A 20,603-nucleotide genomic window follows, 5' to 3' on the forward strand; every position below is an offset into this window, starting at 1 on the left:
TGTGCTGCCCTCTGGGAGTTGTAGTCAATCTCCTCCCACCCCAGGAGGAAACTACCGCGGGACAGTCTCGAACTACCAGTCCCGTGAGGCCCTGCGCAGGGAGCCGGCGGCGCGCCCGGGCTGTGACGCGCGCGGGGGACGGGGCGGGGAGCCGGAGGAGGCGGAGGCAGAGGTGGAGGAAGCCGGAAGTGGATCGGCCCGGGTCGGTCCGGGCGTTGCGGGTTTGGGGCCTGGGATCGCTCGGCTCCCGGCAGCTGCGGCGCCCCTGACAGAACTGAGCGGCGCCATACCGGCCCTGAGGCCTGCTGACCGGTGAGGAACAGGAGTCGGTGTAGGGGAGGCTCCTTTCTGGCCACAGGTCGCACCCCGAGAGGACTGTTTCCAGATCCCGGGTCCCCGATCCCCGCGGCCCAGCCCGGTCCTCTACCCCTCGGCACTCTCTGGCGGAGACCCCAGATCTTTCTCTCATCAGTAGCAGATACTAGCGCCTCTACTCTGGCCTGCCCAGACCTGGCCGGCCCTCATCCCTCTCCGGGTCCCTATTCCTCACCTCCGCAGCCCCATTCCAGGGACCCTGTCCCCGCCCCCCGACTCCCTGCAGCCCTCCTGTGTATGCTTGGCCCCAGGTCCCACCCCCTATTCTCGAGTGTGGGCCCTGACAGCGCTGCGCCAGCCCCCCCTTCCGTGAACCCAGTGCCTTGCTCTCCTCCCCGGGACAGGCAGGCTCAGCGCGCCCTGCGGAGGTCCGCGGCGAACAGCAGCGACCGCGGAGCGACGGCGGGCGGCCCCGGGCATGTACGCCCCCGGAGGCGCAGGGCTGCCCGGCGGGCGCCGGCGGAGGAGCCCTGGAGGCAGCGCTCTGCCCAAGCAGCCGGAGCGTAGTCTGGCCTCGGCTCTGCCGGGTGCCCTGTCCATCACGGCGCTGTGCACTGCCCTCGCGGAGCCTGCCTGGCTGCACATCCACGGTGGCACCTGTTCTCGTCAGGAGCTGGGGGTCTCCGACGTGCTGGGCTACGTGCACCCGGACCTGCTGAAAGGTGAGGGCGCTGCGCGCCGGCCCTCTTCTTTCTGAGCGACAGGGACATCCTTGGTGGAGAACAGAATGCGGTGCGGGCTGGAGCAGAGATAGCCAGGGGCAGGCACTTGGCTTTAAGAAAACACCCCCATTCTTGCCTGGTGTACATGCCCACCAGGTGGCTCTGTTTGGGGTCTGGCCCCTCATTAATTCTGATGTTATTCAGCCAGGCACCTACTTCTTACGCCGTGCTAATCTGGACTGCTGTTATTTTAGGATTCTGCCTAAGGAAGGGCGCTGTATATCGAGAACTGATAAGGGTGCTGGGCATCACAATTAGCTGCCCCTTTATGAGGAACCTACGGAATATAGGAAGGTTTCTTTGGGGGCAGCCAGATGGAGGGAGGAAGAGGAACTTTAGTGTGGCCAGCTTTCAATAGATATTTTAGAGTTCTATCATAACTGGGTTTTTGCTAGAGAAAAACGGAGTTCATGGCATTTTCGATAACCAGAAGTCAGTTCCATTGCCCCCTCGGTAAAACAATCGGAATTTGTCTCTTAGAACCTTGACAAGCGGGTGGGCTCGAGTGAAGTAAGATTGCTTTGTTCTTCATCATGCTTCCTAGCCCGGTGGCCAGGAGAGGAGAAAGGGACTGTTCTCTTTACTTGGGCACAGAGGAGACCAAAATTTCCGGAGGTGGGTGTGGGCGTGGGGGGGGGCGGGTGCTGTCCCAGGGAGCCTCATAGGTTATCCTGCCCAGCCCTGTCTCCAGTAATGAAAGTAAAGGCTGTGTGGTGGGAAGCAGGACTGCACTTGCCTGGCTTCAACCCCCAAAATGGTCAGAGAATCCCCAAAAGCCCTTAGTAACAGCACAGTTCATTACCCCCAAGGTCTTTTGAACCGTTTATGAAGGTCTTCATATTTTCTCCCTGGGCCACCCCCATCTGTGATGCATTCCAGATGTTTACTTCCCTATGTATCGGAAGCATTAGCTATCTCCACTTTGCGTCTTTAAGGATTCAGGCACTGGGATTTAGTGAAAAGGTCAAATTCTCGCCTGTGCTTTGGATTATATGCCACTTCTGCAGGCCTAGTCTGAAAAACCCTATCCTTAGAGCCTAATGTTGTCTTTCTCTAAGAGTTCTCTTGCTGTTTTGAATCTCTCTGGAGTTTTCGATGTTTTAGGATAGTTTTGTAGAGAACAGGATGGGGGTTTCTTGTTTACTTCTACATTTCACCGTGATGAAATTTGCTGGTTGGGCTCACTGAGACCCAAGTTACACACATGATGGAGGCCTCGTGACGTGCAGCTTTTTCTCTGGCGTGTAGCTGGTGGCAGAAAAGCCATCCAGCTTGAGTAGAGCCTGGATGGTTTTACCCTCAGCACACTACCTACCTTGGAGCACAGCTGCTGCCTTTCCATTACTTCATCTAGATCTTTGCCACTGATCATCTGCTGTTCCAGTGTAACCTGTCCCCTGCAAACTGGGAGAGAGTTCATGGTGCTTCCCCCCTTTCAAATCATTCCTGGAGAGGCTCACAGAATTTGTGTGATGGAGGGAGAGGCACTCTGGTCCCATGTCCTTATTTCAGAGGCCCAGCAAGCTGTGTCTGAGAGAAGTGAAGTGATCTCTCCAGGGTCACACAACTGGGGGCAGAGCTAAGGCTGCTGACATCTATCGAGTCCAGTATAAAATGATGCTGTCTCCTATGTTTCTTCACCTTTGTTTTACTTGAGTGTCATAGAGAATGATCTCATGAGTGTTCCACATTGGTGTGCATCCTTGTTAAAGGCATTTAAAAAATAAAAACAAATTCTTGATGCAGGTTCTCTTTTGTTGATGTATATATTTACCCTTTTTAAGTTTTTCAAGCCAGATTTGGTCTTTTATAAAGCATGTTGCCTTAATCTTTACATTACATTTACTCATGCATTTAGCGATCTTACCCCATGGATAGTTTCAGCCTACTTTTCCGTGGCCACCTTGTTGGCCATTGCAAGCTAGGAACATGTGGGTGTCTATTAATAAGGAAGGTGCCAGTGGTACCTCATGAACTCTCAGAGAACAAGGCAAGGAATCAGGAGGTCCCTGATGGCTTCTCTTCTTCCTTTTCTCTGTACCTGTTGGGTTTTTGGTACCCCATGGGCCTTTAGACATGGGCTTTCCTGTGCAATTATGTTGATCCTTAGGGCCTAACCCACGTCCTAGCATGAAAGCCTGGGATATTCCATATCTCAGGAGAGAGCAGAGCTGCGGGGCACAGATCTGATGCCTATAGTTGCTACCAGAGGGAGAACAGGCCCTACCACGTCTCTGCAGGTGAAGGGGAGTAGATGGGGCCGACAGGCTTTGGAGCAGTGCCTTCCTGTTTCGCAGCCCCCCTTCTTGAGTGCCAGGCGTTGTGCTAAGCACACTCCATGTCTGGCTTTAGTTTCTTCTGAATATCTTTCTTTGATAAGTACTGTCCTAACGTCCTAACCTCACTTCACAAAGGTCTCAGGCTCAGGTGGTGGTGGACTTCCACTCTTAGCACCGTACTTTGTGCACTCTAGGTTTCTTTTTCCTTCTATTGGAGCTGTCCAAGGCTTATTATCTCCCCATTCTAGTAGAGTTTTTCTCACAAGCCCAGCCAAAGCTGTGCTTCTTATCCCTCGCGGCCTCAGCATTCCAGCTCAAGTTGGTGATCCTGAGGCAAAGCCACTCACCCTCTTGCTGTCACTTGCAGAGCCCCAGAAGGCTTTGGCAAATGCTGGCTGGCTCAAAAGATTTGGTCCTGAATTCTTCCATTCTCCAGGGGGTGCCTGCTTCTCACACAGCTCTTCACCCTGGGCCCAGGTCCATAGATATGCTCAGACTGCTAGTGGCCCCAGGCAGCAGAGCCCCAGATAATTGTTCCTTCTGAGCCCCAGTGCCTGCTATCAAGTGTGGCCAGCAAAGGGCAGCTCACAGCTTCAGGAAGCATCTTTGGAGAATGAGGAAGTTTGGGATTTGAAGTCAATGAATCACAGTTGACAACAAGCCACGGAGATCAAGGCCCTTCCAGGGAGGGCCAGTGTGCCTGCTGAGTGGTGACTAATGCAGCTGGCACTTTCAATGCCTGCCGGGCCTGTCCCCAGAGGCAGCTCAGCTAGAACCTTTAGTATCTGTGGTAATACCCAGCCAGGCACTAGAGGGCCCTGTTGGAGTCCTGTGTCAGAAGCCTGTCTGGAAGCTAAAAAGTCACAGTGAGCTGTGCAGGTGGGATAGATGAACTCTGAGAATGATTGGGGCAAGGGGGAAGTGCCTCTGACTCGCTGAGACTCCAGTGAGGGGTGAAGGGATGGAGGATGAGACAGAAGAAGGGAACTGTCCAGAAGCCACTTTAACCCTCCTGCCTGCAGGAGGAGGGGGTGAGAGCAATGGGCAGGTAGACAGGAAGAGCCAGGGCCTTCAAAACAAATCCAGCCCAGTGACTCACCAGTGACCTTGGGCAAAGTCAGTTCCTTGGGATCCTATTACACAGCAGCTGCCTTCTTCCCTGGTGACTGGAGGGGACAGTCAGCAATAATTACCAAAATAAACAGCACAACTGGAGAAGAGGATGTGTTCTCTGACTTACTAGAGTGTAGTAGACTGTACCACTGGTTTGAATTTAAAATTAGGACCCTGCCCCATATGCCATTTCTCTCCACAAATAAAATAATACTTGGGGCGCCTGGGTGGCTCAGTCGGTTAAGCGTCCGACTTCAGCTCAGATCACGATCTCACCTTCCGTGAGTTCGAGCCCCGCGTCGGGCTCTGGGCTGATGGCTCAGAGCCTGGAGCCTGCTTCCGGTTCTGTGTCTCCCTCTCTCTCTGCCCCTCCCCCGTTCATGCTCTGTCTCTCTCTCTCTCTCTCTCTCAAAAATAAATAAACGTTAAAAAATTAAAAAAAAAAATACATACATAACATTTGGGGATTTTTTTTTTCCCTTTAGCAGCCCTCAAGGGAGTGGATATTTGTTGCCCTCCCTGCCATACTGATGTCTGGCAGGGGAGGAGAGAAACAGACATTGAGATCCTGACCCTGGGAGAGTCTGAGCTGAGTTCTAAGCATGTCTGCAATAACTCTGCCTGGCTTTTCTGTGTGCTCGGAGACTCTCTGATGAAAGACTTCTTGGGATATGAGGCAGACTCCTGGGGTATCTGTAAACATCACTCCAAGGGAAGTTTATTTTATTTTTTAAAACACTTTTTAATGTTTATTTACTTCTTTCTTTCTTTATTTTTGAGAGACACACACAGAGTGCAAGCCGGGGAGGAGCAAAAAACACAAATCCAAAGCAGGCTCCAGGCTCTGAGCTGTCAGCACAGAGCCCAACGTAGGGCTCGAACCCACAAACCATGAGATCATGGCCTGAGCCAAAGTCGGACGCCCAACCGACTAAGCCACCCCGGCGCCCCTACAAGGGAAGTTTGTATTTCGCTTCCCCACCATGCCTGAGGGTTTACTCACAGCTTTGGAGTAGAGAAAGGCAGTCATATTGAAACAAAACTCATTTGAATTTTGGGTCAAAAGCTCTTTCTCTGTACCACATTATCACTCTTGTGGGCAGATTCTCAGTCTGGCTTTAGTCGGCTCTTTCCCTGGCCCACACTGGCTGACGTGTGCAGAGGAGGAAGTACCAGTGGAAGGAGGAAAGGCACGCCGGGGATGACACAGCTGTGGCCCAGCCATAACAGCCCCAGTGCCGAGAGAGTGGGCCAGTGGCAGTCCGTACAGGCCCATTCCTGGCATGGTGTGAGTTGACTCTTTCAGCACACCCCTTCATAGAGGGAGCAGGTGTTACTGCTTTCATTTGCTAGATGAGAGAGCAGGGCAGTTAAGTGACTTGCTCAAGGTAACACAGAGTCTGTGGTCGGTCTAGGATTCGGTGCCTTTCTGGCATCCCCACTGCTTTCAAGAGCCAGACCGATGGCTGCAGAAGCCTAGACCACACCGAGCAGGTTTTGCCCAGTAATTCCCACTTCTCATGGCTCAATGACCCAAACCTTTCTTGCCTAGAAGAGCTTTCATGCTTCCAGCTGTTCCGTTAGTGAGCTCAGCAGCCACTGGCTCTGAGAATGGCTCTGACAGCATTCCTATTAACTTCTGACCCTTCGTTCAAATACCGCTCTTTAGGATTTGATTGATTACTTCCATTAGGAAAGAATGAAACGGCTAAGTCTGGTGCTTGATGATTCCAAGCCTCATGATGCAAGGGAGGCTGATGCGGGTTTGGAGTCTTAACTGTGCTGTGTGACCTGGAGGAAGTCCCTTGACCTCCTGGAGCCTCCGATTCCTCATCTGAGCTGTGTGATGAATCCCCCAGTGTGGAGTGAGGCTTACCTAAAGTAACACTTTTTTTTTTTTTTTTTTTTTTAAAGTAGGCTCTACACCCAATGTAGGGCTTGCATTCACAACCTCAAGGTCAAGAGTAACATGCTCTACTGATCAAGCCAGCCAGGTGCCCCAACTAAAATTATGTATGACCCATCTGTGCACACAGGCTATTCCTGGAGGGGTACACAAGAAACCACCAATAATATTTGTCTCTTGGGTGGGGCAGTTGGGCATTTGGAAGGGTAGGGACGTCCTCTCTGAAGGTTTTTATCACGTGCACGTCTTCGTTATTATTGAAATAAGTGTATTACGAAACATAAGACATAATAGGAGTATATATAATAAGTGTATTTTTAAGGATGGTAATAAAACGAACATCCTGTACTCCCTATGCAGCCAAAGAAAGTGTCTGAAGCACTGATGTATTACTTCTTTCAGTTAAAACTAATTGTTAAAATTTAGTTGATTTTTTTTCTTTAAGTTTATTTTTGAGAGAGAGAGCACGCGTGCACATGTGCATGCATGTGTGTGAGTAGGGGAGGGGCAGAGAGAGAGGGGGACAGGATCTCAGGCAGGCTCGGTGCTTTTCGCACAGAGCCTGATGTGGGGCCTGAACTCCGAAACCTCAAGACCTTGACCTGAGCCTAGATCAAGAGTCAGATGTTCAACCAACTGAGTCACCCAGGCACTCCGAAATTTGGTTTGTTTATTTATTTATTTATTTTGATAGAAAGTGCAAGTGGGGGAGGGGGGAGGGGGAGAGAGAGAGAGAGAGAGAAAGAACCCCAAGCAGGCTCCATACTCTCCGTGTGGAGTCCCATGTGGGGCTCAAACACAGGAACCATGAGATCATGACCTGAGCAGAAGTCAGATGCTTAATCAACCGAGCCACCCAGGTGCCCCTAGTTGATTTTTAAGAACCACAATTAAAGCACCACTCAGAGTGTCTGGCCACATTGAATAATGCTGCTGAAATCAGAACACAGCCTGCTGCAGCGCTGAGTGTGATGTAAGCCCTTACACCCTGCTGCTCTCAGGTTATTCTTGGAAGCACTAGAAGAACACTTTTGTCCCGTCCTGTCCCGTCCCTGCTATGTGCTGTGTGGAGCCCAAGAAGAACTGTCTCAGAGAGCTTTTAACAATATTCAAGCAAAGGCAGGAGACAGCCTCCTGCCTCCAGGAGCTTTTCTTTCAGTGAGGCCTGTTGGTTTCTAGACTCCTTCAGGCCATAGCGCTGTCTTAGGCGATGCAGGGCTGGGTTAAGCGAAGGCTGGTCCTGGTTGCTGGCAGAGCTCACTCATAGGCAAGGCTCTTAGCAGCAGACGGTTTCCCAGGCTGGATGATGGGACCCAAAACAGATGGTCAGCTGACAAGAGAGCGGCAGATAGCTCTGGGGCAGCTTAATGAATGATCTGCAGCCAGATGGAGGCATAGGAGTCCTGTGTGAGCTCAGCCAACATCTGCCGGGTGAATTCTGAGCCTGAGGCAGGGAATGCATGCTGTCACAAAGGCCCAGAGCCTCTTGGTCTGGTTCTTCAGGGTGGGAGGCCAGACCCTCTGCCCAAGATCCAGTGATGCCAGTGTCTGTTGGTTTGAGCCTGCCTTGTGGGGTTCAGGTCGTCTCTCCAGGTTCCTGGACTATTCTTCAGCAGTCCACTTTCCATCATAGGTCTGGGGTCAGTGTTTCTTGGAATGTAAGGCCTGGCCCACCTGCCTGGGAATTACCTGGGCTGCTTGCTAAAATCCAGATCCCTAGGCCCTGCTTCAGGCTGAGAGCTCAGAATCTCTGGGGCCTGGGAACATGCTCTCAGCCAGCACCCTTGCGATTTTCATGTGAACTAGATTGATGACCATCATCCCACAGCCTGTCAGTGTCAGCCTCAGATCAAGACTCAGGAAAGAAGCCTATAGTCTAAGTCCTGCCGGCCCTTTCCAAATTGCCCTAAATCAGTTGGTGACCCATGGCCTAAATGAAAGAAGAATTTGCCCATGGTTAGAATAGAAGGGGGAGAGTTAGTGAAGGCCCATTTCTTTCTACCAAAGCCTAAAATGGTTTCTTCTTGGATTGGCCTTTATTCTATGTGATTCTGGGAGCTCTAGTAGTTTGCATAGATATACAATGGAACAGTGTTGTCTAGATGATTTTTTTTTTAATTTTTTTTTTTAACGTTTATTTATTTTTTTTTGTTAAATTTTTTTTTTCAACGTTTTTAATTTATTTTTGGGACAGAGAGAGACAGAGCATGAACGGGGGAGGGGCAGAGAGAGAAGGAGACACAGAATCGGAAACAGGCTCCAGGCTCCGAGCCATCAGCCCAGAGCCTGACGCGGGGCTCGAACCCACAGACCGCGAGATCATGACCTGAGCCGAAGTCGGCCGCTTAACCGACTGAGCCACCCAGGCGCCCCGATGATTTTTTTTTTTTTTTTTTTAAAGAAGTTTCTAAAGTCCTAGAAGTTTGCTGTTTGTGTCTGGTGATGGTTGTCATCCTGGGACCTCCCTTCTCCATGACCCTGGGGACTCTGGACTCTGAGTGTTGGGGCTCTTGTTTCAGCATCTTCCTTTTTCTTGGTTCACTCCCTCGTTTGGGTAGAGCATGCACCCCTCAATGGCCTTGGCCTCATTTTAGAAGGTGTCGGGGGCTGTCAGTTTCGGAGTCTGTTAGGCTTTTGTGGTGTAAACTAATTGCTTCTTAGCTTTTCCCACATCTGGGAAAAGCTTATCTAGTGGGCTACTTGGGCTTACCTAGTGCGTTAAGTCCATTCTGAGTAGTTCTAACTCCTTTTAATTTCCAGTTTCCAGAATTTTGTTTTGCCCCTCTCCTCTTTGTGTGGGTTTATGCCTTAAATTTTTTTTCTTTTGTTTTAGTAGCGTGCAAGGAGGGAGCAAAAATAAATGTGACTTACTAGTCTACCCTCTTTCCTGGTTTATTTAGCACTCTTCTAATTCTCTGTTTTTGTAAACTGCTTCAACTTCTTTTTGAACAAGGGAATGAATGAGTGGCTAGATAGATAGTCAACATTAATCGGCCTCTGGCCTTAGCCTCTTTGGCCGTCCCAGCTCAGAAGTCAGTGGGCTTTTCCTGCCAGCCCAAAGCACGCTTTTCGCAGAGTGGGTTACCATGTCAGGCTAATCGTCAAGGTCTTTACAAATGGTTAGCAGAGGGTGGCAAGCACGAGGAAGTGGAGCCCTTCACTCAGGCTGATTTTGTTGGAAAGGGAAGAAGGACCTGAGGCTCATGGGAGCAGTGACCAGGGTTCCTGTCTGCTGTTCCATCTCCTGTGGAGGCCAGCTGGAGCAGGAGCCAAGACTGCTCGGTCCAGTACTCCCCTGGTTCCCCAGGACTGTGGTAGAGGGGGACAAACGCCTCCCAGCGGGAGGCTTTCTGCACCACGGTGTTGCTTGGGGCCCTGAAGATCTGGTTCTTCCCCTACAGACTTCTGCATGAATCCCCAGACAGTACTGCTCCTGCGGGTCATCGCCGCCTTCTGCTTCCTGGGCATCCTGTGTAGTCTCTCTGCGTTCCTCCTAGATGTCTTTGGGCCCAAGCATCCAGCTCTGAAGATCACCCGTCGCTATGCCTTCGCCCACATCCTTACAGGTACGCTTGGGCCTGCTCACGGTGGGGAAGGAACTGCCACAGGGCGGAGGCACCCCGTCTGGAGTTGCAGTTGGGGTCCTAGGGGCTTCTGTGAGCAGACACCATTCCAGATTCTTATTTCAGCTTTAGCCTTTCACAAAGCATGGAGTTGTAATAGCAGCTTGTTTCTTTCATTTGCATTTATGCCTGCCAGGGCCACAAAGCCACTCGGCCCAGCTGTGGAGAGGGAATATTGTTCGTATTCCACAAGAAATCTCTGTGCTCTCTAAGAACTGGAGTCGAAGCTCAGCTGGGGTTCATGGGGCCTGGCACAAGCAGGGAAGGAAACCGGGGTGTCTCACTGTATCTCCCCTGGAATACCTGGTCTCATCGCATTCTCTCTTCCTGCTTCCCTGCATGCCACCTTTCTCTATTAGGTGCAGCCTCTGTCCTCCCTCATGACTGGGCTGCTGTGTTGATTTGACTTGTGGTGGTGCCGATTCCACCCCTAAACTGCATGAGCTGGTCTATCCCTTTCAAACACACAGTGACTTATAGCAGCCTGATATCCCAATTCCAAATTCTTGAGACGCAGAGACTCTGACTGGCCAAGAAGGGGTCGGGCATCTGGGCCCAGCCCCAGCCCGAGAATTTTCCTGGCCAAGAGAGCTCCCCATTGCAGTGTCTGGAGCCAGGCAGGTTCTCTGAGAATGAGGTTTGGGCGGAGAGGCTGCAGTTGGTTCTTTGAGCATCCTGGCTGCAGGGTGCCTACTAATCCCCATGCTGTCGCTCTGTCCCCCAGTCCTGCAGTGCGCCACCGTCATCGGCTTTTCCTACTGGGCTTCTGAACTCATCCTGGCCCAGCAGCAGCAACATAAGAAGTACCATGGCTCCCAGGTCTATGTCACCTTTGCTGTTAGTTTCTACCTGGTGGCAGGAGCCGGTGGAGCCTCGATCCTGGCCACAGCAGCCAACCTCCTGCGCCACTACCCCACAGAGGAGGAGGAGCAGGCCCTAGAGCTGCTCTCCGAGATGGAGGAGAACGAGCCCTACCCAGCAGAGTATGAGGTTATCAACCAATTCCAGCCGCCCCCGGCCTACACACCCTAATGCCGGCCGAGGGCTTTCTGCCACAGCAGCCCCTCCCCACTCTGCGGCGCTTCTCACCCCCAGAGGAGCTCCTGTCCCCAGCAGGCCTCACTGGTAGGATCCTGACCATTTCACCAAACCTTCCCAGGAGAGACTCTGCCTTTAAGGTTGTTCATGTATCCCTGCTCTCGAAACCTGGGATTCGCAGATTTTATATAATGCACTGTTTCCCCTCTTGTCACCTTCCTGTCCCTTCGCGGTCACTAGTCAATACCAACCAGGGATGGTCATACAACTTTTCTCCCTTCATGGGCCGTATCTTCGAAACTGGGACTTTCCTTGGGATGCTGCTGACAGTGGACAGTCCCAGATAGAAGTGTCAGCAGGTGCAAAGGGAAAGGGGGCTATGCCCTGCAGGCTTACTTCATGACAGTCCGTGTTTGTCCCACAGTTGTAACCCTGGACTGACCCCACCCCCCCATTCCTTCTTGGAAGGCCCCAGTACCGGGTCGTCCACTCCACGGAATTCTCTGCACTTTAGTCTTTGGACTTCCCATTACGTGTGTTCTGGTTTTATGGGAAGAAGGAATTGCTGTCGGGAAGCAGAGCCACTGCTCTCCCCACCCTGCCCTTGCTTGGGTGACTGGAGCCCAGGCAAAGAGAGCAGCAGCTGGCGTGGGCCTGAGGCCCCCCTGGTGCCCATAAAGGATCAGAGTGAGGGGGGCCAAATCTCCCTAGCCCCTTCACCTTTTAAAACGTGAGTGGTTTTAGAAGGATCAAGCAAAACAACCAACAGCAACAATATTGTTTTTAAACTAGCGACAAGACTGTTGTCGTTTTTTCAGACACGTATCCCATTCCTTTTGGCTCCACAGTGTTTGGGGCCACCACTCCTCCCAGGTAGGTCCTCCCTGAACCTCTCCCAGCAGAATGCAGCCTCTTCCCTTGCTCCCTCCCCTGCAGTGACCCGGCTCCCTGGGCCCTTCCTGTGGAACCCAGAGCCCTGGCAGCCCCCGAGGGGCTGAGGACTGTGGCCTGGCTGGCCGGCCAGCGTGGTGCTCCTCAGGACTGTGGCACTGAGATGTAACCTGGCCTCCGTACAGGAACAGGGGCCACAGTAGGGCAGGAAACCCGCCACTCTCCACATAGGAACCGCCACCAGTGGGGTCCCATCGCGTGAGGTGTCAACACCACCCTGTCGGACTAACGGACCTGGCTGTGTTCTTCAGGCTCAGTGTGTCCCCTGGACTGTGACTTGGGGCAACGGCTTGCTGCATGCCCCTCTTCTCTTCTCGAATGTACTCTGTCTGGTCTAGGAGTGTGCCGCTGGCTCTTCCTTGCCCAGCCATCACTCTGGCTATCCTGTTTGCCACACATAGCTTTGGGTCTGGCTGGAAACTCTGCCCTGAGATCTGGGGCACAAGTGGGAGAAACATGAGAGATCTTCAGCGTGGATCCAGATGGCTGGGCTTCTTTGGAATCAGTGTCCAATGCCGAGCTGAAAAGCAGATTGGATCCCAATTTCCTTTCACGGGCAACAGACCGAACAAGACCGGAGAATGGATACCACTGTTGAGTTGGGGCTAGAAAGGGACTGTCTTGTATCTCATCCTTCTTCAGCCTGTCGTCCTGGGGACATCTGGACAGATGCCTGCGTGGGAGGTGAAGACCATGTCTGTGCACGAGTGAGCGGCTGCCTGGAGTTCACTGTGATGCCAGCGTGTGTCCCATGGTGACTCTCACACTCTTCCAGACTTTTCGGCAAGAAAGACCGCAGTATGATACCTGAGCACAAAGCCAAGGAGCTAAATTAAGTCTTACGTCTGTCTGTAAAGTCCGAGTTTGCCTTTGGCAGATCTCCAGGGTGTGGCCAGCTCTCTCAGACCGTGGGTGTCCAAGCAGGCAGACCAAGAGACCGGGCACCAAACACGCATGCCAAAGTGACCAGTCATCTCATGAGGACCCAGACATGACCCTGTGGACCGTTCCATGTGATTTGGAACCCACTTTTTATTAGCTCCCCATACCTCTGGACTTTCTCTTTTTCCCTGCCATCCTGACACTGATAGTTTGTCATATATATCCCCCTGGTTGTGTTTTTTTTTTTTTCTAGAAAAAAAAAATTAAAAAGCAAAACAAAACAAACTACAAATAAGAATGTAAAATGCCAGTGGCTCCCTGTCATTTTTCTGTTGCAGTTTCCCTGATTTGGTTTGTTCCCTTCCTCTTAGAGAAGCAGGAGAAATTGATGAAGTGTGTAATCAAATAAAAAGAAAAGAAGGGACTTGCATGTGCTTACTCCATGCAAGGCATTTTCACCCCTAAGACCCCCCCCCCCCCCCCAATCCTGAGACCTTCCACACCAGGGTCCCAAGGGTAGGAGCAATAGACACCTCCAGCCCGGTCCCTGTCTTCAGACCCTGAGCTCTTCTCTGCAGCTGCTGGTTAGCTGCAGAAGAGAAAGCTGCGTCTGAACCCCAGCCATGATGCGGAGAGAAATAGACTTCTTTAGAGCTAGGACTTGGAGAAGTTGCTGCACTTCCTTTTGAAACCACAGGGAATGATTACTTACTTACAGGGAGAGGCATGCAAGTGGAGACAGTTCCAGGAGTGTAACTTGTAGAAGGATCCTGCCTTTAGTGTCCACGCCTCATATGGCTACCCATCTTCCCTTCGTTCAGCCGACACACTAGGCCAAATGTATATCATGGCAGAATGGTTTAGGGCTCCCTTTGAGGAGCAGCCTGTTTAGGTGTTCTTTTTTTTTTCCCCCCCCTTTGGAAGAATACACATCTTTCCTGAAAGCTAGGATGTGCTCTGTCTCATTTCATTTCAGATCTTTACAAATGGCCCGTGTTGTATACGAGGCGCCCTTAGGCACCATGAGAAGAAACAAGATGACCAGTGGCCCCCGTCTCCAAGAATTTTGTATTCTTAGTTCAGGAGATGGTCTTGTTCACAAACAGGCAGTGAAGTAAGTGGTCTAATGGACAGTTGGGGAAAGTGCTGTGTCAAGAGGGGAGGCTGGTTATGACTTGAGCGATTACAAAAGGCTTCACGGAGGAGGGCAGCTTGAACCAGACTTACCGTGAGAATTTGGAGGTAGGGTGTGGGGAGTTCCCACTGAAGGAATAGTGAGCAGAAGCACACCTGGAGGCCCGGATGTAGTGAGAGAAGAGGTTAGAAAGGTGAGAGGCCCGGGGCGCCTGGGTGGCGCAGTCGGTTAAGCGTCCGACTTCAGCCAGGTCACGATCTCGCGGTCCGTGAGTTCGAGCCCCGCGTCAGGCTCTGGGCTGATGGCTCGGAGCCTGGAGCCTGTTTCCGATTCTGTGTCTCCCTCTCTCTCTGCCCCTCCCCCGTTCATGCTCTGTCTCTCTCTGTCCCAAAAATAAATTAAAAAAAAATGTTGAAAAAAAAAAATTAAAAAAAAAAAAAAAAAGAAAGGTGAGAGGCCCACTGAAGGCACTAAAAGCAGTGGGGAATCCTGGAAAGGTTTTGAGAAGAGACAGGAGGGATCCAGGTTTCTTTTAATGACTGGTGACAGTGTGACGGAGGCCCAACTCCTGTTAAGTGTCAGAGCCTGAGGGTGTGGGAAATGGGAAGTGGTGTGGGGGCCTGGAAGCTTGCAGAAGGGGAAGAGACCAATCTCACGGCATGGAGGCAGAGTCAGCAGTGTGGGCTTAGAAGGGCTCACAGATGAGAAGATGCAGGATGCGAAGGGCAGCAAGGAGTGAACCTTGGAGAACAGAGGAAGAGGTGGTTGGGTCTTGGGGAAGAGCAGTTTTCTTAAAATAACTAGAGAATCTTCAGCTGACATCGCACCCACAGATGTCTACACCATCAGCCACTAAACTCATAGGTCACAAGGTTCTGTGGGGAGACAAAGGAACTAAAACTCTTTTTGGCCCTTGTTTCCAAATAGCCCGAAATCTTCTCCCCTGCATTTTTTTCTGGGAGTGGCATTTTAGTTACGTTTGGGAGGCACGTGGAGGGGAGAAAATGACTCTTTGAATGGTGTACCTAAAGTGAAGGCACTCTATTAGGTGCCCACTTTGAGAATTAATGTAACAGTTCCTCACTTTGGGGAAAACGCTTGGCTTTGCTGCTGTGGGCAGGGGAAGTTTCCTCAGGAGAGATTTCAGCAGTTTCTTAAAGCGCAAAGATTTATGTTGGCCTGGTCTGCCCACTCAGCTGAGTGGGAAAAAAAAAAACAAAAAACACAGTGAATGGTGAGGGGCTTTGTAACATGAATTCAAGAAGACATAGAGTCCCCTCAGCCCTTTGGACAACCATGTCTCTGGAGAGTTTGGTGATGTAAAACTTTCAAAGAGACATATGTGGTTCCATCTTACTTAAGGGCTTGGAAGGCTCTGAGAATGGGGCTGGAGTTACCGGGCCTGCAGGCAGCCCTGTTTGGAAGCTTCCAGTTCTCTTGGTCTCTGTAGCAAAAATGGCAGCTAGCCTTGTAAAGGACCTTCCCTTAATGGCGAGGTCTGACAAGACCCTGTAACTCGGTCCTCCACCTTGGTGTTACCTTCCTCTTGGGGTTCTCTCACCCAGATTTCTGGTGCCCCAACTATTGGCAGAGAGGTTCCTTGTGGAATAACACTGGGGTGGTGGGTGGGTTTTGTTTTCAAAAGGGAAGGCCATCCCTTATTCATGCTTTCCCACCTGTTTGCTTCCTTGTGCTCTAGTAAGAGTGGTGAGAGAAATTTGTGCATATGTTCACTTGAACACACAGACTATTAGGTTGCACAGGCCTTATGTCTTGTTTTTTTACATTACTTAGTTAGGGGCAGGGAGGCTTGCTTTCTTATGCAATGTTCACTCACCAAATGAACATAGTGTGTATATTTGTGAAGGATGCAAATATGTGAATTCATACAATCCTCGTTCTTGAGGGCCTTCTAGTCCAGCTGTCAGGAAAGAGGAAATCTACAAGACCTGCAGAGACCTGACAAAAGCAGTTTGATGCCCCTTGAGACTAATGGTCTCAGAAGGCTTCATGAAGGAGAGACTCAATACAGGCATTGAAGAATGGGCAGGTTCTCATGAGAATAATGTAATCAATGGTGTGACGGTAAGAAAGGGACAGGCTTTTGGTGGGGGGGGGGGGGGGAGCAATGAGTCAGTGTTTTGAAGTGGTGATAACCCACAGGAGGAGAGTAATAAGGTGGAGGGATCCAGCCCGTGAGGGCCTGGAAAGCAAAGGTTTTGTCAGAATACTTACAGCTCCAAGATACAGAACTCTTAACACAGAACTATCTTAATTAAATGGAATTTATTGGTTTGCATAACTGAAACAGTGACTTGGCGGGATCCAAGTACTCAAATGATGATGTCAAGACACTATTTCTCTCTCTCTCTCCGTTCTTCTCATGGGCTCAGGTAATTTCTCCCCAAAGGTGGTGAAGATGGTCAAAGCAGCCCTAGGCTGTTACTAGTCTCTTGTTGAAGGACCGGGATGTCTCTTTTGTCGAAGGGATTTTGATCTGGTTCTGGAAGACTTGACCTGAAGTGCTTTGGCCTGGCAGCTCAAGTTGTATCCTTGATGACCAGAACACATGTTTTCCTGAATTGTTTTTAGGTTGTGAATTAGGGGAAACTGCCTGCTATGAAAAGATCTCACGTACGGATGGATGAATAAGTGGATAAATGTTGTAAATACTTTCCGTTCTAAATAATAGATGAATAGAGCTTTGGGTTACATACCATTTTGAAGCAAGGAGAAGGCAATTACTGCTGCCTCTTAGCCTGACCGTTGGAACCCAGGGTTTGCATCAGTCTTAGACAACTTACTTTCCAAGTACTGGGGAAAAGGGACCAAGGCATGGGCATCAAATCCTAATTAATTTAGAGTGGGCCCATTTAACTCTCTGGGGAATGCCTAAGAAGTGATTTTTACAAATGCTGCTAAACCAATAAATTGGTGCTTCCTAACTGCCAGATCCCCAAACCGGGAAAGATTATGTCTAGTCTAGGACCTGGAGCCTGCATGAGGAACCTGCCACGAGGAAGGATGGGTCAGAGGGCAAGGGCATCTGCTAAGGGATACCAGAGAAAGACATCTGGAGAGGGGAGTATTCAGGGCCCCTAGCACTTTCTAGGCAAAGAGAGTCCATGAGCCGACTCCCAATACCAGTTCTCTGGACAGACAGACTGTATTGATCTTGAGGACAGAGTTGGGTTCCCTGGGCAGCAGACTGTGAGATAAAGATTAGCATGTGATGTGGTACTGGGGGTGTTCTCTGGTTCAACACCTATGGAAGAAGGGAAGGAAGCAGTCCTGGTCAGAGGGAGAAAGTGGGGTGCAAAGTCATCTCCACAAAGGCCTGACCCCACAGAGTTCTGAAGCTGGGATGATGGCCTTTTGAGTTGTCCTGAATTGGGGTGGGGGGACCAGGCCTTTATATGCTGGCTTCAGCGAGTCACTGGATGCATGCCCCAGAGAGGAAGGTGTTACCTCGGGCGAGGAAGCTCCATCACATGAGGGCAATTCCTAGAGGACTGATAACTGAGGGCTGTCAGCCAACAACACTCAACGTACCTAGGAACAAGAAGCTCTTCAGTCATGAAGGTGGACCTGCAATGGCATATCATGGTGTCCACTGTTCCTTCTGTTTACTACTCAGATCCACTTCTTTGTGTAAGTTTTGGGAGCAGCTTGATTTTTCTGCGGGAAGCCGATGGTTCCTGGGATAAGCCACGTTTCCCACAACAGCTGGTCTTGAGGCCCCAACTAGATAACATCATCTTCCTCTCCTATCCATTTTAGATGCTTCTCACCCTCAGGAAGCACTTAAGCTGAGTGCCTAGTCATGGTGTTCTTTTCTGGCCATAGTTGCTGCACTTCTCTATTTACTCTCAACATTGAGCAATGGGGTAACAAAGACACAGCCAGCTGGACTGTCTGGGTGCTAACAAAGTATCTTCCTCTTTGCTCCCATTGTGTAACTGTAGCCCTGGCTCTTCCTGATAATCGGGGTCAATTACTGCTGCTAGGATGGGGATGCCTGCTCCTTGCCTGCTGGTCCCTTGGCATAAGGGGCTCAAAGTGTCTGGTGGCACCTGAAGGTTAAAGTTCAATGGGATTTTTGTTATAGCCCCTGATGAAAATACTCCCATCTTGGGAACCAGGGCCTCAAAACCCTCAAAGTTCACAGGTGCAGTGAGAAATACCCAATGGGATCGCTGGGCTTAATGGTACGTGAAGCCACTCCTACTTCCACCACTTGCTTCTGGACCTGTCTGTTCTTATTGGGACACAGCACCGTACTGACTGTTGACAGAGTGTACATGGTGTCATGGAAGGTGGTACCCTATCGTTAGTTGGTATCATCTCTGTGCTGGAACCTCAGCTACGCCTTTACAGTCCACTCCTTCTCTCTGTTCATGCTGGCATCTGGATGGTATAGAATGTGATAAGGCCAGTGGATCCCATGGTCACGTGCCATGGTCATGCCTCCTTTGCTGTGCAATGAATGGGTCCTTTGGTCTGATGCACTGTTATATGGGATCCTGTGTCAATAGGTCAGACATTCAGTAACACTCAAAAGATACTGGTGCTGGCTGAGACCCTGCAGGCAGAAAAAGCAAATGCCCAGAATGTAGCAATTCCAGTCAAATAAATTGTTGCCTTTTCCAGGATGGAGAGTATCCAACGCAGTCAACTTGTCATCCAGCCTGGTTGCTCTCCTTGAGGAATATTGCCATTTGGGGGGGCTCAGCATTGGCTTAATTGCTGGTAGTCTGGGCATTCAGCAGTGGCCTCAGCTTTTGTGAGTGGAGCCTATGTTCTTGGATCCATGTATTACTCCCATTCCTGCTACCATGGCTGCTCCATTCACATACCCATTGTGCTGGTACCGAGGTGGCTGATAGCATCTGGGGGCCATCAACTGGTAAGTTATTCTTCCTACTTGTTCTTTCGGGCCTCTTTCAGGGTAGATACTCTCTGCAGGGCATCTGTACACTTCTTGTCTACTCAGAGTCCACCTATATACTCCTCTCTCTCTCAGACCTTTTTTTTTTTTTTAAGTTTATTTTTGACAGAGACAAAGACAGCATGAGTGGGGAGGGGCAGAGAGCAGAGACAGAGAATCCCAAGCAGGCTTCATGCTACCAGTGCAGGGCCCAATGCGGGGCTTGACTCACAAAACCGTGAGATCACCACCTGAACAAAAACCAAGAGTCGGACACGTAATCGACTGAGCCACCCAGGTACCCTTCTCCCAGACTTTGTTTTTTTTTCACGTGCACTTATTTTTGAGAGAGAGCAAGTGAGCGCATGTGGGGGGGTGGGGAGAGTAGAGAAAGATGGAGACACAGAATCTGAAGCAGGCTCTAGACTCTGAGCTGTCAGCACAGAGCCTGATGCAGGGCTCAAACTCATGAGCTGTGAGATCATGATCGGATGCTCAGCTGACTGTGCCACCCAGGTGCCCCTTTTTGTCCATCTTTCTTTCTCCTGCCAGGTCCCCAGTCAACCAGCCAAATCAACTGCCAGTGCTGTGAGTCCATATATATTTTAACTACTGCTACATTTCCACACAAAGTGAATGGCCAGGTGCACCACTGAGGATTTATCCTTTGGGAGAATTTTCCTGGCCACTGTCTTTCAGGATCACCTCAGGGTGGGGCTATAGTACAGACACAGTTCATTTTCTACTTGCATCCATGTACCATTCAGACCTATCAGCAAATTAAATTTTGCTTTTTTTCCTTGTTAGCTGATCAAAGGGACCTCACTTCCTATGTAACCATAGGTATGAGTTGAGGGCAGAGGCATTGGTGCAAAAACGGTGACATGAATGTCTAGGTCATCTGCTGGTAGAGCTTACTTGTGCCCCTGATCCTGTCCATACCCAATTCTGGATGTACTACTTCTGTCCTGCTATAAATTATTGCTGGGCCTATTTAACTTTATGTTTTAGGAGGTCTAAAGGGCAGAACCTAACTTACACAAGAAAAGCTCATGATGAAGAATTTGGGGCCAACAAAAGGATACAAAGGGAATAGTTTTTCAACTTGTTCTGGGGATACACAAGCAAAAAGTTTGTTGATAACGGATTGGAAGGGAGGTCAGGCTAGAGAATACTGTTAGGGCCTCAACAGAAAAGTAGAAGAGAGAATGGTGTAGAAGAAATTGATCTCTAAAATTCTAAAGTGGAAGAATTGGTAAGTTGGTACAGAAATGGAGACAGCAAGCATATTTATGCCATCCTTTTAAAAAACAAAATCATAGCTGTGAAAGGAAGGAGAGAGGTGGCATCTGAAAAGAGGATGAGTTAAAGGTCTCTTTTTCTCAAAGCTTTTTTTGAAGATGGACTTATGTTTATGTACTGAAGGAAGAGGCAATAGAGATGGAGAAAATGGCTAGATTTGAGGGTTAGAGGGGCTCAGCTGAAGTTCTTGAGAACTCATTTTGATAAACAAAACAAAAACAGAAAAGAAAAAAGAAAAAAAAAACCAAAAAAGCAGAAGTGCTAAGCTTTTAATCAAGGGAGCAAGACAGTAGGAGAGTTCAACCTCTCTCCACACAGCCCCCTCCTGGCCATCACTGGGAAAATCCTGA

The 20,603-nt window shown here is 50.1% G+C and overlaps 1 protein-coding gene across 2 annotated transcripts; it reads left to right on the forward strand.

The window, feature by feature from the left end:
* Positions 1 to 155: 155 nt before the first annotated feature.
* TMEM127 (transmembrane protein 127) lies at positions 156 to 13,837 on the forward strand. 2 transcript variants are annotated; one of them, XM_058683210.1, is made up of 4 exons: positions 158 to 312; positions 720 to 1,037; positions 9,797 to 9,961; positions 10,743 to 13,837. In XM_058683210.1, exons 2-4 carry the CDS (start codon positions 794 to 796, stop codon positions 11,048 to 11,050), a joined length of 717 nt encoding a protein of 238 aa, XP_058539193.1. In that variant the 5' UTR covers positions 158 to 312; positions 720 to 793; the 3' UTR covers positions 11,051 to 13,837. The 2 variants fall into 2 exon arrangements, with proteins under 2 accessions (XP_058539195.1, XP_058539193.1); XM_058683212.1 differs by lacking the exon at positions 720 to 1,037 and having other exon boundaries at positions 156 to 312.
* Positions 13,838 to 20,603: the final 6,766 nt, after the last annotated feature.

This window comes from Neofelis nebulosa, chromosome 9, assembly GCF_028018385.1.
Source record: "Neofelis nebulosa isolate mNeoNeb1 chromosome 9, mNeoNeb1.pri, whole genome shotgun sequence".
Classification (NCBI taxonomy): Eukaryota; Metazoa; Chordata; class Mammalia; order Carnivora; family Felidae; genus Neofelis; species Neofelis nebulosa.